The sequence below is a fragment of the Phalacrocorax aristotelis genome, chromosome 4 (genome assembly GCF_949628215.1).
Source record: "Phalacrocorax aristotelis chromosome 4, bGulAri2.1, whole genome shotgun sequence".
Classification (NCBI taxonomy): Eukaryota; Metazoa; Chordata; class Aves; order Suliformes; family Phalacrocoracidae; genus Phalacrocorax; species Phalacrocorax aristotelis.
Genome location: NC_134279.1, coordinates 13,780,011 through 13,795,522, shown reverse-complemented (window position 1 = coordinate 13,795,522; position 15,512 = coordinate 13,780,011). Strand labels below are relative to the sequence as shown.

Below are 15,512 nucleotides of genomic sequence, written 5' to 3'. Positions count from 1 at the left end.
TCACGGCGCGCGGGTTAGTGGTTTCGTGACCTTCCTCCCCTCCTCCCCCACAGGCTGGCTCAGCCGTGGGGCGGGGCGGCGTTGCCCCACTCGTGTGGTGGGGGTGGCGCGGCACTAGCATCCCGCGGCTCCCGCACGCCGTCGTGTAAGGCGGGAGCGTGGGCGCGGGGTGGTGCCGCACGACGCGGGAGCGGCGCCGGGCTGCGGCCCGACGCACCCTTCTCGCACCCCACGCGGCCGTGTCCCCAGAACTGCGGCGCGGCTGTCCCACGCGTGGCATCTCGCGTGGGAGCCAGCGAGGCGCTCTGGGGGGTGGGTGTGTGTGATGGTGGAGTGATCTTTTATACCGGGGTCTCGCCCCCAAAGCAGGGAGCTGGGGATCCCTTGGCTGGGTGCCAGCCACCTCCCCGTGCACCCCCCCACTCCCCGTGCCTGGGGTCCTGTGTGGGCGGGGGAAGCTGGGCTTCCTCAGCCTAAACTGATGCGGCGCCCTGGTGGGTAGCACAGGCTGGGCGTGTGCTATCTCCCCTTGTGAGAACATGATTTTTATTTTTCTGAAATGTATATTTTCTGTGTTTGGCAAAACACTGAGGTTTTGCCGAGGTTGGCAAAACGTCGCGGCAGGCAGGCGCCCTGCAGCGGGAGCCAGGCCGGGCTGGTAGCCGGGTGTCAGACCCAGGGCTGCTTCGAACCTCCCCGGCTCACCCAGCTTTTGTTCAGCCTTTCCCTCGCCAGCGGGGCTGGAAGCAGGGCACAACAGCCGATCCCTGCTCAAAACCACTGTCAGGGTGGTTTTTATCCAGCTCTGGAGGCGAGAGGCAAGAGAAACACAGACCGGGCTCCACCGGCAAGCAGAAGTCAGGTTTTGGAGAAGATCTTAACTTCGGTCTTTCTCTTTGCACCACCAGGATGAGTTACTTGTAGGCTGCCTTTATGGGTGACTTGCAAGCTCTTTCTAAGCTGCCGGTGAAGATTTCGCAACCCCTTCGACGCTTCTGGAAAGAAAGAGTGGTTGGCGATCCAAATGATCAATGACCTGGCCTAATGACTGTGCTGCTTCTGGCGGGATTTGGCAAATTACGTAACAGCAGTGGCCGTAGGGGTAGGTAAGCCGGGTTTTGTTGCATTATTGGCCACAACACCGCAGACAGATTGCAGACTTGGTGACGGGGAAGCTGCTGGCTGACTTTGTGGTCCTGCTCAGGAGATGAGGCAGCTGGGCCAGTCTCTGAGCTCCATGTCCTCGTTTCCTGTCAGGCAGTCCCTGACATTCAGGTGCCTCTTAGCCTGATGGCTCTTCATTCTGCTGCTCCTGCCCCAGGGGAAGAGCCTTTGTCCACAGAGCTGGCTGCTGTTCTTCCTGGCCGCTGCTCCCCACCTCCTGCTCCAGCAGGTTTCAGGGAGCTGCTCACTGCCCAGAGAGCTCCATGGTTGTTAAGTAACTAATGACTGGGAGGTATGATATCTTTATTACTCTGTTTATTATGCTGATGAGTAGCTGGGTTTAGGCTAAACCACCTCCTTGTGTGATCTTCGAGGAGGAGAAAGGAGAGGTTTCCTGCTCCCAGCTGTACTGAATGTGCTTTTCTCTGCTGTTTTGGGTGTTGGCTTTCCTCTGCCACATGAGACCAAGCCAGCGTGACGACAATCACAAAGGTGTTTTTGAAAGAAACAAAAGTTACTGGATATACAGGAAGCTCTTTTCCACACCTACTGCTTTGTCCCCAGGATTTGGGAAGAATGGCGATTTAGCTCCAAAACATGAATCAGTGTTTGCCTGATATCTATTGGGATGATTCAAAAGTCCTAACAGCCTGCCCATGGAAAATAAAATCCTTCTGAAAATACATAGAATATGCAACTAATTTTAGTTACATGTGAGTCGGAGGAAGGAAAGAAGTTTCTTTGGAAAGCAATCTGTGCTATCCTGTGCACATCTGCCTGATGTTTCCACTAGCCCGGCACAGGGAGCAAGGGGAGAGAAGGGGTCCAGGCCAGAGCCTGCACAGACAGCAAGAAATCCTTTTTTTCTTAACTTTTTGACCTGTTCTCACCCTGGAAATGTTGATGTTTCAAACATCCTGGTTAGTGGGCAGACTGTTAATCCCTTTTCAATGCTGTGGAAATCCCAGGCCCAGTGGAACTATGTTACTTATTTAAAAATACGCATATGACTAATGGTTTTTCCAACATGTAGTAGAAACAGTGATTTCCACAAACTCCGCTTCCTTGGGATTAATAATGACCTGAGAATAATGACCCTTCCACCTCCTTGCTCAGGCAGCTCCTTCCAGCTGGTCGTCCCTATGTCAGGGCAGCGTTTGGTACTGCTGCCCTAACACTGCCAGTGTTTTCAGCTTGAAAAAGTGTGATCTGAAGGGAAACTATCATCCTGGGGGGATGGACAGTAATCACTGAAATTTCACAATGGATTAATAGGAAAAAAATCCTGCAGCAGTTTGCCTCTGCGCAGCATGGATGGCCGCGAGCATGGTGGTTTAACCTCATGGTATGGTGTGCGCACATCCCAGCACCTTCTTATTTATCCCACGAGCAAAGCCATCGCCTGGGATGGTGGCTGCTGGCTGCTTTCCCATGGGATGCCTGGCACCCCTGGGATGCCCCTTTGCCCTGCCACATCCCTGGGAGCCCTTCACCTCTTCACTATGGCCCTGCTGTGGGGCTGGAAGTGTTGCCCACTCTCCCCTCTGTGCCTCACCTTGGTTTTGGGCATGTGGGAAGAAGCTGGGAGCCAGGACTCTGTGGCAGGCGTAGGGATCTGAGTAGGTTTGAGGGAGGCTGCCCTGAAATGGGTTCACCTGAGGTGGCAGCAGGGCAGAGGATGGATGATTAAAACAGGCAGCGTTGCCATAGATAGCTTAAATAGCTTTCCAAAGCACTCAGCTCTGATTTCTCAAGCATTTCTGTGACTAAAGCACCTCAGAAAGTAGAGATTTTCCACTTTAACCCAATATCTGTATCCCTGAGAAATGAGTAGCAATAAGTCTGGGCAGCAGATGGTAAAGTCTTCCATGCATCTAAGGAGGAGAGGGAATGGTAGCGACACTTCTGACATCTCGTTAAATAAACATGCATGTTGCTTCATCTCAGAATAGACACTGCAGAGCAGATGATTAAATAGAATACTGTGTATTTAGAAGTAGGTATCTGCCTGCTGAATCAAAATTTCTAAGCCTTCTACATGCAACAGCCAGCCTTTGGCTTGACTTGCTCAGTAACTCTTCAAATCTACTTTCTGACACTTAATAATTTTTGGAATAATTATTTATGCTCCAAAGACCTGCTACCTAGCTTCTTGGGGCAAAGCCATTTTAATTTCCTTTTGCAATGCTAGCAACGTTGAGGGGAATTGGTGTGTGGATAGCTCTCCTTAGAGGCGCTGCAGCCACTTGTGCTGCCATGCTTGCCTGTGGCTGAGGAAGGGAAGGATAATTCATTTCTGTTTAGCACGTGGGGGAAAATATTTCCATTCAACCCTTAGTCTGTTTTCTGAGAGACAGAAATGGGCACGTTGTCCATTTAGGATGTCAATGTGACCATCAGCATTTTGATGGTAGCTTCTGAACAGCTATCAGACGGTAACATGATTTTCAGAGGACTCTAGAAAGGTCAGTGTGTACAAGGCCTGGCAGAGCTGCCACACCCCCCTGACCTGCTGGCAGGTCCTGCAGCCCTTACCCAGTGGTATGTCGAATTATTGGTGATGCAGGAGTGGTTCACCTGCCTCTACTGGGAGCATGAGGCAAATGGGAGGCAGGTGGAGTGAGAACTGTGAAGAACCTGGGATTTGCACAGTACTGGTTTTGATTGATGCTTTTTGGGAGCCTAGATCAGTGGAGGTGCTGACCCTGTGGAGCTCCCAGAGCACAGGTGTTTAGAGGCAGGAGGAGTGGGGCTGGGGCTGTCTGTTAGCACCATTGATTGCAGCTGGTGCCAGGGTCATTCATGTTCCCCGTCCAGAGGTGGCTTGCAAATGCCGCTCTTTGCCACCTGCTCTGAGAGGGAGAAGATGCAGCCTTCTTCCCAGCAACCACTTTGGGGGTGAGGTTACCTTAGGCCAAGGTAAGGAGAATCTTCTTAATGTAAGCATCATTTTTCCTTTCTTCTTTCCTTCCCCTTCAAGGTGCAAATAGACCTGTCGTGGGAGGAGTGTGACCTCAGATTGCTTTAGTGTCTTCTGCTGTGTTGGAAGAAGCACAGTTTTTGGGGACAGGCTGTGTAGAGGCCTTTCTTCCTACCCTCTCCTCATGTTCCCTGTCTCAGGGAGGTCTGGCTGGGATCCACTCTTCAGCAGATTGCAAAATCATACATTTGATTCCTGCACCAAGAAAACAACCTCCAAGCAGGGGCTGAAATTGCAGCTTGCCGGGATGATGAGCCTAAGCTGGGAGTAGAGGGGAAGAGTGAGAAGGGCCATGCCAGAGAGCTTTAACTCTGCTTTTGTACAGTTTAGAATTATTTTGTTATAGAACCTCACCTGGCATTGCTAAGGGGCAGTGAAAGAACTTCCTGTGCTCCTGCCCTTATGCACTGGGCAGCTGTGGTCTTGGGTGGAGAATATCTGCCTGGCTTTAAAGGTGAGCGTCTCTGCCTACTGGCTGCAGTGTGGCCTGCAACAAAGCCGGGCACCAGTTGTCTCAGCATGAGTGTTACTTGTGTAGATTGTGTTGCTTGTTAGCATGCTTGAGGGTGAGAGGTGAAGTGTAATAGGGACTGCCTGTGGACCTGACCATCTCACCACCTGGCTGTCGAAGCCCTTGAGGTCATCCAGTGTCCTGTTGCCGGTCCCATTTGAGCAGGCTCAGCTGTTTTTTTCAAGTGGTAGTGGTGCAATGCTTACACCCTGCCTGATCTAAACAGTTATAATCAGAGTCCCAGAGTGTTCCTATCTGAGTAACTGTATTTTGGAAGCTGCTGTGCAAATCGCACCTGGGGTATTTATGTACTAATCTGCATTGCTGCTGTCTGGGCTGCTCTTGAAAAGCAAAGTGATGGGTACTGATGGAGAACTGTTGTCTTTAACGTGGAGATGCTGAGGATACTTGGCTGGGCACTGTGCTCCTCAGGTAAAATGGTGTTAATGTTCATCTTAGGAAATAAAATGCAACTTCTGTTTTTCATGCTTTATTACCCCGGTTTCATGGTACCTTGGCTTCTTGGTAAAGGAACATGCCAGTCATCAGTTTCCAGCCAGTAAATTTGTAATTGAAGAGGGGCAGGAGCAGTGGAGCTTGCAGCCAAGCCTGGGGCTGGACTTTCCCCCCGGGGGTGTGCTTGGCTGCGGCACAGTGGTTGGGCTGCCCCAGAGGCAGGGCTGTAGGCAGCTCCCACTCCCCAGCTGGTGTCCAGCCCTGGCTGTCACCCAGCTCTGCACCGTGTCACCAGCCCTGCTGGTTGTGCAAGCGCCGGTGTACTGCTGTGTGTCCCCCTGATGGCTTTTGGAACCCAGCCTGTAGGGCTCTGGGTGTTCTTTTCCCTCTATTCCACCAGGTGCCCTGGGTCTCTCCAGCTCGGAGGCTTTGCTCAGCTCTGACCAGCCTCAGCAGGAGAGGGGGGGCCCAAAATTCAGGTTGAGAAGGTCTTGGTGCTGCTGGACACACCAAACGGGGGGGCTCCCTTTTGGGCATCTGATGGGGTTTTGGGCTTCACGCTCTTTCTGCAGCTGCCCTGGGCACCGCGTTGCACGTAGCTGAGCACTCTGGCCCCGATGCCCTGGGCTGGGCAGGTGAGCTGGCAAAGGCCAAGGTTTTGCTAATCTCCAGCCATGAAGGCAAGGGTTGGTACCTGGCAGCTTCCCAAGCATCCAGCTGGGCTGTCTCCTCTCACCAGCTGCGTGCCAGAGGGGTTGCTCTGCCGAGGTAATGCAGACAAGCCATGACAAATGCCACCTGGGCTGTGCCTTGAATAAATTTTGCACCCTGCAAAAATGTTCTACCTATTCAATAGCAAATTCCTCTGTGAATTGCCTACCTGTAATGTGTCAAAAATAGATTTAATTATGAATAGATTTTGTCCTTCCAGGACACCTTTACAACATGTGGAGAGGTACTCTTTCCTCTGCAGGTACACTGTGGAGTTTGGACAAAACTGCTTTTGTTTTCCTCAGAGAGCAGCTGGGTTTTCTGAATTCTTTATGTTCTAGTTTATTTGTTTGAAAGAAATTCTAATTTTACCTCTGTAATCCAGGGATAAGGGATTGATGTGGCCTCTCAGTAATAGACTTTCAGTAGCTCTAAGTCCAGGAGACAATTTAAAGAGAAAGGCATGGTCAGATGGTGATCCCTGCAGCGTGAAAGCATTGCTCTGCCTGGCATGGCTGGCTTCAGGGGAAACACTGAATCCCTCCATTGCTGTACGTCAATCTCCCTGGGCTTCTGTTCAGCCTGGCTGTTTTGGTGCTTTACCCCCCTGGGCTTTGCTGTGTCACCGCAGCTCAGACCTGGCTTTCTGAGCTGATGCCACCTCCATCTCCTGCTCCTGGGGGTAAGGCACAGACTGGGCAGCCGGTGACTTACAGAGCTGGTGGAGGTACTCCAAGGTGGCAAATAGTCTGAAACAGTACTGGTTTTATTATCTCTTGACTAGTTGGTGGAAGTGCTGGTGAGTTGCCCGGGACCCTTTGAGCTACTGCTGAAGGTGCATGTTTATGTGACATTTCAGCCTTAGTTTCTCGATATGAAGTAGTCATGCACTTGGTGGCTGACAAGGTGAGGGCAGGGGAGGAGTCGTGCAACAGATCCAAGAATGTGGTATCAAAAAAAAAATCCCAGCTAAAAAGACCTGAACCAACCAACCAAAAAAAAAAACTAGATGAGAATTTTGGGGTGATTTCAGGATTTCTGTATGTTGGACAGATAAAGGGCAATTTTGAACAACTTGCCCTTCACATGGGAGCAGAGACTTCCCTGTGAAAACCCCTTCATCCCTTCACCTTGAGAAAACAGGACCTTGTTCAACACTAAATTCATTTCCCCTCCACTGAGCCGAGTCGAGGACCGCAGCAAATTCCCCCTAAGGTGCACAACAAGCCCTGGGCACTGAGGCTTACGGTGTTGGAGGACCAGAGGGTGACTTGGAGGCAGCTCGGTGACCTGGTCATGCAGTGGGGTGGCACAGAGCAAACCTGCAGACTGAAAAACACGCAAGTGCAGCATAGCTGGGGTGGTTGATCTTTAGTGACTCCAGTGAGGCTTGAACACATATCCTGGAGGGGAAAGGCCAGCTGTTTCGAAGACTGTGACCAAACTGAGCATCCCTCCTGTGGTGACATTCAAGATACAAAGTCTAGCGAAGTAAAGGTCTGGTTTTGATTGCAGCTTGGGGGTTCTAGGGCACTGTCAAAGGGTGGCATCCTGGCCTGAGGTCAAGATTTAGCACTCCTGGCAGCACTTATTCTTTGTTTAGTAGGGGGCAGACATATGTGGGAAGAAAAACCCGTATACCACTACCGACCAAAACCCTGTCTGGCTGCTGGTGGTAGCACAGCCAACTTCACGTTGTCCCCAAACCTTCTGCAACTGCAGTACCGAATTTTCTGGTAAACGTGGGAAGTTACTGTTTGATTCTGCTCACGAAACAGCATGGTTGTACCACTCTAAGTTGCAATGGCCTCACTCCTCTTGAAGGAAACCTTACCACCCATGCTGTCATCTTAATTTAAGTGGCTGAGAGTGAACACGAAGGCCAGCTCTGTTTCTAGTTTCTGAGGCAAGTGGGATAAATGAAATGCTGCTGTATCTCCAGGTGAGGTGTTAGGCAAAGGGCAGGGCTGGCCCCGCTTAAGAAAACTGAGGCAGGCTCTGCACATGTTTGCTCATCTGGAAAACAGTTGGGTTTAACTGAAAAATAAACATAGCCTGAGGCTGTTTTAAAGGGGAAAAAACCACAAGCTCGTGTATCGGCTTCAGGTCATGGAATGAGCTTTGTATGCAGTTTTTGTAGCTTTAGCATGTGAGCGTGAGCCCTGTGTTGCTTTAACTGTGTGATGTTGGGGCCTCAAGATGGCTTGGAGAGCTCAGCACGGCTGGGCTGATTCCACAGCTGCATGTGCAGGCATATGGCAGAGCAGGGGCTTTTCCAAAACACCTTGGTTAATAAGCACTGTCTTTTCCAGCAAATTATGTCCAAGGCCTTCAGTGCCTTCCACTGAGACGGATGGTGAGCTCCACAGCAGCTTGCTTTTAATTTAAAAGAAATTGCTATATATTTATAATAATAAAATACGAGATGATGATTTTGGGTGACATCACTTTTTGTTTGCTATATCGCTTATTCAGTGTCTGCAGCACCACTGCTGTGTGCTGCATGTCTTTGCTCTGATGATGTGGCAATACCCTGCTGGGGCTACTTGCAGGGAGAGGTGATGTTGCCTTAGCTGCGGTTCAGGGGGTGGCTGGGACCCCGGGGGTCTGGGTGAGGAATGCTGGGACCCTGGGGCTATTTGTTTTTCAAATACCATTTGCTGAAGTTTGTTTTATGCATTTTCCAACCACTCTCCTGCTGTCAGGTCGCTTTGAGACGAGTGCAGCACTGCCCACAGGTCAGCTCCTCCTGAGTGTGCTTGGGGCTGCCTTCATCTAATGCGGGGATCCCAGGCTCACCCTGGAAAGTGGATGGGCTTCTTGAATCGGAGAGAGATGTGCCAGCAGCACCTCCAGGCACCTGTGACCCCCAGCAGTGCTCACCAGCCTGTTTGCACAGATGTCAGAGATAGCAAGGTACATTTTATTGATTCCGCTCAGAATAGCTGTAGTATCTTCTGCTTTATTTTGCACTGTTACTCCTGTCCCTTAGCTTGTTTCTTTCTCTTTAGACTCGTCTCCCTCTTCTTTTCAGAGTTCCTCTCCTTGCAGTAACACCCCACCACCCCCCATTCCTGGTGTCTTTTTTCCATGGCTGCAAACTTAGCCCCTTTCATTCCCTGAAGTGCTAGGAGATTATAGGATGTGTAAGAGCACCTCGTCGTGTTGGTGACAAACCAGGCATCCACTGCAGGTGGAATTGCTAACTGTTTGGTTTTTACCTCTGCTGTCCGCTGCCTTGGCAGTGGGCTCCCAGGCAGGCAGTCGGCACACTGTCTGCACCCCAGCCCTCCCCGCCAGCTTTGGGAGCCTGCTCTCTCCTCTCCTGGACCTTTCCCACTGCATGAGGGGGACCTGCGGCAGGGCTGGGATGTTTCTTGTTTCCATTGCTAACTTGTCAGGCTCGGGGGGAAGTCCTTGTGGACGAGGTAGGGCAGAGCCACTGTCAATGTTCAGGATAATTGCGAATCTGAGCGCTTGAACTCCCCCTCGGAGTCCCTCCAAGCACTGTTGCCTATTACCCAGCTCACAGTTGAACTGCTCTGCTTAGTCCCAAATGTATACGCTTCTGCTGCCAGAGAAATACTTCTTCCAACATGAGAAAAGACATGGGGCTCATTAAGAGTTGTTTGCATGCCAGGGTTCAAGGCGGGTGCTTGGGAAGACTCGTGTGGCTGTGGGGTAGAGAGGGACTGTGGGAAACTATAGGCTTGAATCCACATGCGGGTCCCCTGATAAGTTGTTTGAGATAGAAAGCGGGCTGGAGGATTATAGGTACGCGATGGAATTAGCTTGACTACAGACCCAGTGTCAGACCCGCTGATGGAAAATTACAGAGATCAGACCCGATGATGGGAAATTACAGAGAATCTGCAAGTCACCAGGAGGAGGAAGAAAGGCGAGAGATATCTCGGCCTTGAGAGCAAAGAAGAAAGGCAGGGATGTCTCTCGGCCTTGAGAGCATCCGACAAACAACAAGGAGTTTAGGCACGAAGTACAGAAATAGACTGTTCGTTAAGGAGGTGTCGCAATCCGTATGAAGTAATTGTTGAAGCTTGTTTACAAGAGCATATAAAAGCGCTGTGACTTAAAAATAAAACTGAAGCTTGCTCTATCACTCACGTTGAGTTGGCTGCTTGCTTTCCTCGCTCGCCGCAACTGGCGCCCGAACAGGGACCTGAAAAGGACTATTTCTGATGCGGCAGCGAGAGACGGAGACGCACTGGCAGACGGCGGCCAGGGGGCAAAAGAGGAGTCGATTTATGCATCATTTTTGATACGTTCCGACCCTCCGGCCTGGATCCAACCTCGGAATTCAAGAGGGGATCCGCTTTCCGCAGTTGAAGCTAACCCGGGAGCGAGAGCCGTACAAACGACGCTGATTTATCCTCACATCGGGCGATGGAGGTCGAGGTAGCTTTTGAATTATTAAAGCGCTTTTTAGAAAAGCGGGGAGTAAGTCAGTTAAAAGACTTGTCAGGGCTAGTTGCAGTGGGTAAAGCGAAAGGGTTCTTTAAAGAACCGGAGTCGATCTTTGAAGTAGAGGAGTGGAGAGCTTATGGTGATTGTTTGTGGGACTTGGTGATAGATGACGATAAAACAGCGAAAAAGCTAATGAAACCTTGGCGGGAAGTTATTAACTGTATGAAAAAATATAAAACTGAAAAAAGATTAGCAACAGCCGCCTCTGATCGGCTAGACAATTGTGACCCCAATGCTGGAAAGATTGGAATTGGCTTAGGCTATCCTTCGCCTCCCTTCTCGGGGATCCCAGTTACCGTACCTCGAAAGCCCCTTATTCCTCCTCCTCCCCCTCCTCCTCCTCCTGGTGGATCTGTAGAAACTAGCGGAGAAGGAATAAGCTTGGGAAAGGGAGGTGAAGATATTGAAAATTTATGTGATGTAGTTTCTCCGGTGGAGGAAAATAAGCCGAGCACCCCGTCTAGTCACCGTTCTGTGCCTAGTGTGCGCAGCCGAGTTGACTGGCGGAAAATCGGGTTTGAGGCATTACAAAATGGGGACCTAGAGACCGCCGACTTGTTGGTTCAGGCTTTCCCTGTCATCTATCAACCGGACCCTGCTAACAATCAAAATTTATTCGCACACCATACTCCTCTTGATTGGAAAATCTTGAACCAGCTGAGAAGTACGGTCAGCGAATCGGGTGTACACAGTGAGCCGACCAGACAGATGCTAAATTACATTTGGGGAAGCGGGCTGCTTTGTCCCGAGGATATTAAAAACATTATGAAGTTCATACTGACACAGTCGCAGCAGCTTTTATGGCAGGCTCACTGGCACGCCCTATGCGATAGATCGGCAAACACCCAGCGCCAGCAAAACGATCCGCTAGCAGGAGTAATAGTAGAACAACTTATGGGAACAGGACCCTTCTCGTCTCTAGACATGCAAATGCAGACAGGCCCTGATGTATTAAGAGAATCAATGAGGCTAGCAAGGGACGCCTTACAGCGCGTCAAAACAGCACCAATCACCCCTTCTTACATGTCGATTAAGCAAGGGAGGGAAGAGCTTTTTGCCACATTTGTGGATCGAGTTACAGAAGCGTTAGATCGTACCGACTTACCTGAGTTTATGAAGGGCCCATTGCTGCGTCAATGTGTTATGGAAAACTCCAACCAAGCTACTAAAAGTATTTTAATTACACTTCCCCTAGACGCAGGCATTGAGGTGATGCTTGAACGCATGAGTCGAGTACCTACCGGTCCTCAAGCTATGTTAGTTGAGGCACTGAGGGAAGTTGGGCAGGGAATGCTACAGGTTCAACAACAAGTTTGTGCCGCTCTCGCCCCATTGGGTCTAGCTAAAAACCCTAACAGAGGGCCAGCTACTTTTAGATGCTTCCGCTGCGGAAAAGCAGGACACATGAAGAGACAGTGCAGGGAAGCTAACTTATGGTGTAAACACTGCCAAGCTCAAAGCCACAATACCACTGCCTGCCGGCGTTCGGGAAACGGGAAGCTGAGCGCCCGGGGTCGCAGCGCGCAGACACCAATCGCGGCTCCAGTGACTTCTCAGCACTCCGTCACCACACCACCAGTCGTGCCGAGCAGCTCCGGCCAGCTTCCAATTTGCAACCCGCTACCAGCGGAAGCCTCGGCTTGGACTTGGCAACAGCAGTAGATGTCACTTTGATAGACACTCGTCCACAGAAGATCAGGACAGGAATAAAGGGCCCATTGATAATCGATGGGCAAGCGTGTGGAGCGTTGCTATTTGGACGGTCATTAAGTGGCTTGCAAGGACTGTTTATTCTGCCTGGAGTTATAGACTGTGATTATGAAGGAGAAATTTGTATCGTGGTACAGACTGCCTTTCCCCCTATATATATACCAAAAGGCAGCAGACTCGCACAGCTGGTGCCGATACAACAGCTGGCACAGCCGTTAGTGTCAGATGGTACCAGCGCTAGAGGAACAGAAGGCTTTGGATCCACTGGGGGGCTTGCTTTCCTGACTCTGTCTCTGACTGAAAGACCCCTTACCAGTGTAGTGATCACCCATGGTAATGAGAGCCAGAGGCTTTCTGCCCTGCTGGACACGGGAGCTGACATTACCATTGTGGCACGAAACCAGTGGCCTCCTCAATGGCCACTGAGGAACGCAGTCGACGGAGTAGCAGGGGTAGGGGGCACAGCACCAGTTCAACGCAGCCAACAACGAGTTAAAATAACTATCGACGGCCGAGTGGCCTCTTTATACATCACAGTTATGCCGTTGCCGGCAGGAGTCCATGCTTTGATTGGGCGAGATGTGCTGAATCAATTGGGCGTGATACTTACCACTGATTCCCCTGCATCAGCTGGCGCCCCTTTTCGGGTGCGGTCACTGCCGCACGGACTTTCCCAATCCCACTGACTTGGCTCACAGAAGAGCCAGTATGGGTCGGGCAGTGGCCGCTCAAACGGGAAAGTCTACAGCAAGCCCATATATTAATAAAAGAACAGTTAGATCAAGGACATCTCCGACCGTCGACAAGCCCCTGGAACACCCCTATTTTTGTTATCAAGAAAAAGTCAGGGAAATACAGGCTGTTACATGATTTACGGGCAGTAAATCAGCAAATGCAAGCGATGGGGGCTTTACAGCCTGGCCTTCCAAATCCAGCCATGTTACCAGCTGGTTGGCATTTGCTAATTATTGACTTAAAGGACTGCTTCTTTACTATAAAGCTGCATCCTCAGGATACCCAGCGATTTGCATTTACGTTACCAGCAATCAACAGAGAGGGTCCTGACTTACGTTTCGAATGGACAGTATTGCCACAAGGCATGAAGAATAGCCCTACTCTGTGTCAACTTTTCGTAGATGCTGCATTAAAAAATGTGCGGCAGCAATGGCCGGACACTATAATTTACCATTACATGGATGACATCTTGTTCGCGCAACAACAACCCTTCTCGGCACAGCAAGAATTATATTTACAGCAACAGCTCCAGCTACACGACCTAGTAATCGCAGCAGAGAAGGTTCAACGTTCGCCAGTATGGAAATACCTCGGATGGCGCATCAGTGACTCTCAAGTAAGTCCACAGAAACTTACGTTACACACAGCAATTAAAACCCTCACTGATGCTCAACGGCTGTTAGGAGACTTACAATGGCTACGGCCAGTAGCCGGAATCACTAATGATGACTTGGAGGTTCTTCGCCCTATGTTAAAGGGCACTGACCCTGCCGCGCCGGTCCGACCGACTGCCGAACAAACCTCTATGATACAACGTCTTAGCTCCGAGATCGTTCAGAGAGCAGTAGACCGGCTAGACCCTGATCTCCCCATCGATCTCACCATACTCCATGGTTCTACTCACATTTTGGGTGCACTTACTCAGTGCAAAAAGAAAAAGGGGGAGAAGATAAGGGTGTTGGAATGGATATTTACAAGCCTACAGCCGAGGACAACGATTCAAGAAAAGACGGAAGAATTGGCAGAGATAATTAAAAAAGGTCGGTCTCGTATCCTTCAAATAATAGGAGCAGAGCCACATACTATCTACCTACCAGTAAAGCGAGAGGATCTGGAGTGGTGGCTGAGGAATTCCCCAGCGCTACAATCAAGCTTATTAACAGAAGCAATAGAAATCAAACTGGAATCAATAAAAGCTCCCGTTCTTAAATGGATCAGCAATAACAGCTGGATGGAAAGGCCGAAACGCAAAGCAGTACCCATAATAGAAGCAGTGACTGTCTATACGGATGCTGGTAAACGTTCCAGGAGAGCAGCAGCGACATGGCATGAAGACGGTCAATGGAAATATCAATTAATACATGCCGAGCCATGTGACTCTTTACAGACGTTGGAGCTAGCCGCTGTAGTATGGACATTTTCCCGCTGGATGATGAAAGCGTTGAACGTGGTAACTGACTCTTTTTACGTGGCTGGAATTGTTAACCGCATCGAAGATGCACGTTTAAAAGAAGTACAAAACCCACTGTTATTTGAACTCCTAAGACAGCTTCAATCCGCCATTAAACAACGAACATTGCCATATTGTATTATTCACATACGAAGCCACCAGTGGACAGAAGGTTTGGGGGAAGGAAATGATCGCGCTGACAAGCTCGTCGCCATTACGGCGCCAGTGAGCGAATTCGCTAAAGCACGAGAATCTCACCAAACCTTTCACCAGAACGCAAGAGGTTTAAAGAAACAATTTCAAGTCACCTTGGAAGAAGCCCGGGGAATCGTACGAGCCTGCCCTACCTGCAGCCATCACGGACCAGGCATAGGGCTAGGAGTTAATCCCAGAGGCCTTCAGGCCAGGGAAATATGGCAAATGGACGTTACGCATGTGTCAGAATTTGGGAAACTAAAATATGTTCATGTTACTATCGATACTTATAGCAAGTTTTTATGGGCAACAGCACAGTCAGGGGAAAAGGCTGTCCATGTTATACGTCATTTAACAGTCTGTTTTGCTGTAATGGGAACTCCAACACAGGTTAAGACAGACAATGGGTCAGCATACTGTAGTCAGAAGGTTAGGAAATTTTTACAGGCATGGGGGGTACGCCATCTCACGGGCATTCCGCATTCACCCACAGGGCAAGCAATAATTGAGAGGGCGCACCAGACTCTAAAACAATATCTAAACAAATTTCGAGACGTAAAAGATGTACAAGAACGGCTCGCAAAAGTTTTGTTTGTATTAAATCACTTGTGCATATTTGCAGAACACGATAACCCTCCTGCGTGGGTGCATGGGAATGACGGTAGGAAGGAATCAAGACAGGCAGTAATGGTAAAGTATCGAGACCCTTCCACTGGTCTATGGCAAGGGCCCGTAGAAGTCAAATACTTTGGTCGAGGTTACATGTGTGTGCTTACCCCCACAGGTCCAAGATGGATACCCAGTAGATGGGTAAAGGCTATGCCTAACGAACAGAAGAACGAAATCTGCGAAGTGACAGGAGACAGTGAAGACGTATGACTGCACCGGTAGAGGTAGCCAGGATACGGATAGAATGTCCCCAATGTAATAAGTGCCGACCCTGGGTACTAAGAGAGTGTCATAGCTGTCAACAGCGCGGGTGGGTAAGAACCCATCGAGCTAGGGGGTGGTGTGACAGTTGCTACTATCACCCATTACAGACACATAAGGTTTTAATTATCGCAGGCCACGAAATAGAGGGTTCTAGACGATATGAATTGCACACCCTTGACTGGATT

General features: G+C 50.0%; 1 protein-coding gene across 3 annotated transcripts in view; it reads left to right on the top strand.

Moving 5' to 3' along the window:
• The first annotated feature begins 35 nt into the window (after positions 1 to 35).
• The window catches only part of SLC7A11 (solute carrier family 7 member 11), a 331,830-nt gene continuing 316,353 nt past the window's right edge, over positions 36 to 15,512 (top strand). For all 3 annotated transcript variants that reach the window (XM_075090270.1, XM_075090273.1, XM_075090274.1), the window contains exons 1-2: positions 36 to 145; positions 909 to 1,102. In XM_075090270.1, the coding sequence (XP_074946371.1) occupies positions 1,045 to 1,102 (58 nt within the window). In that variant the 5' untranslated portion in view covers positions 36 to 145; positions 909 to 1,044. The remainder of the gene's footprint in view (positions 146 to 908; positions 1,103 to 15,512) is intronic.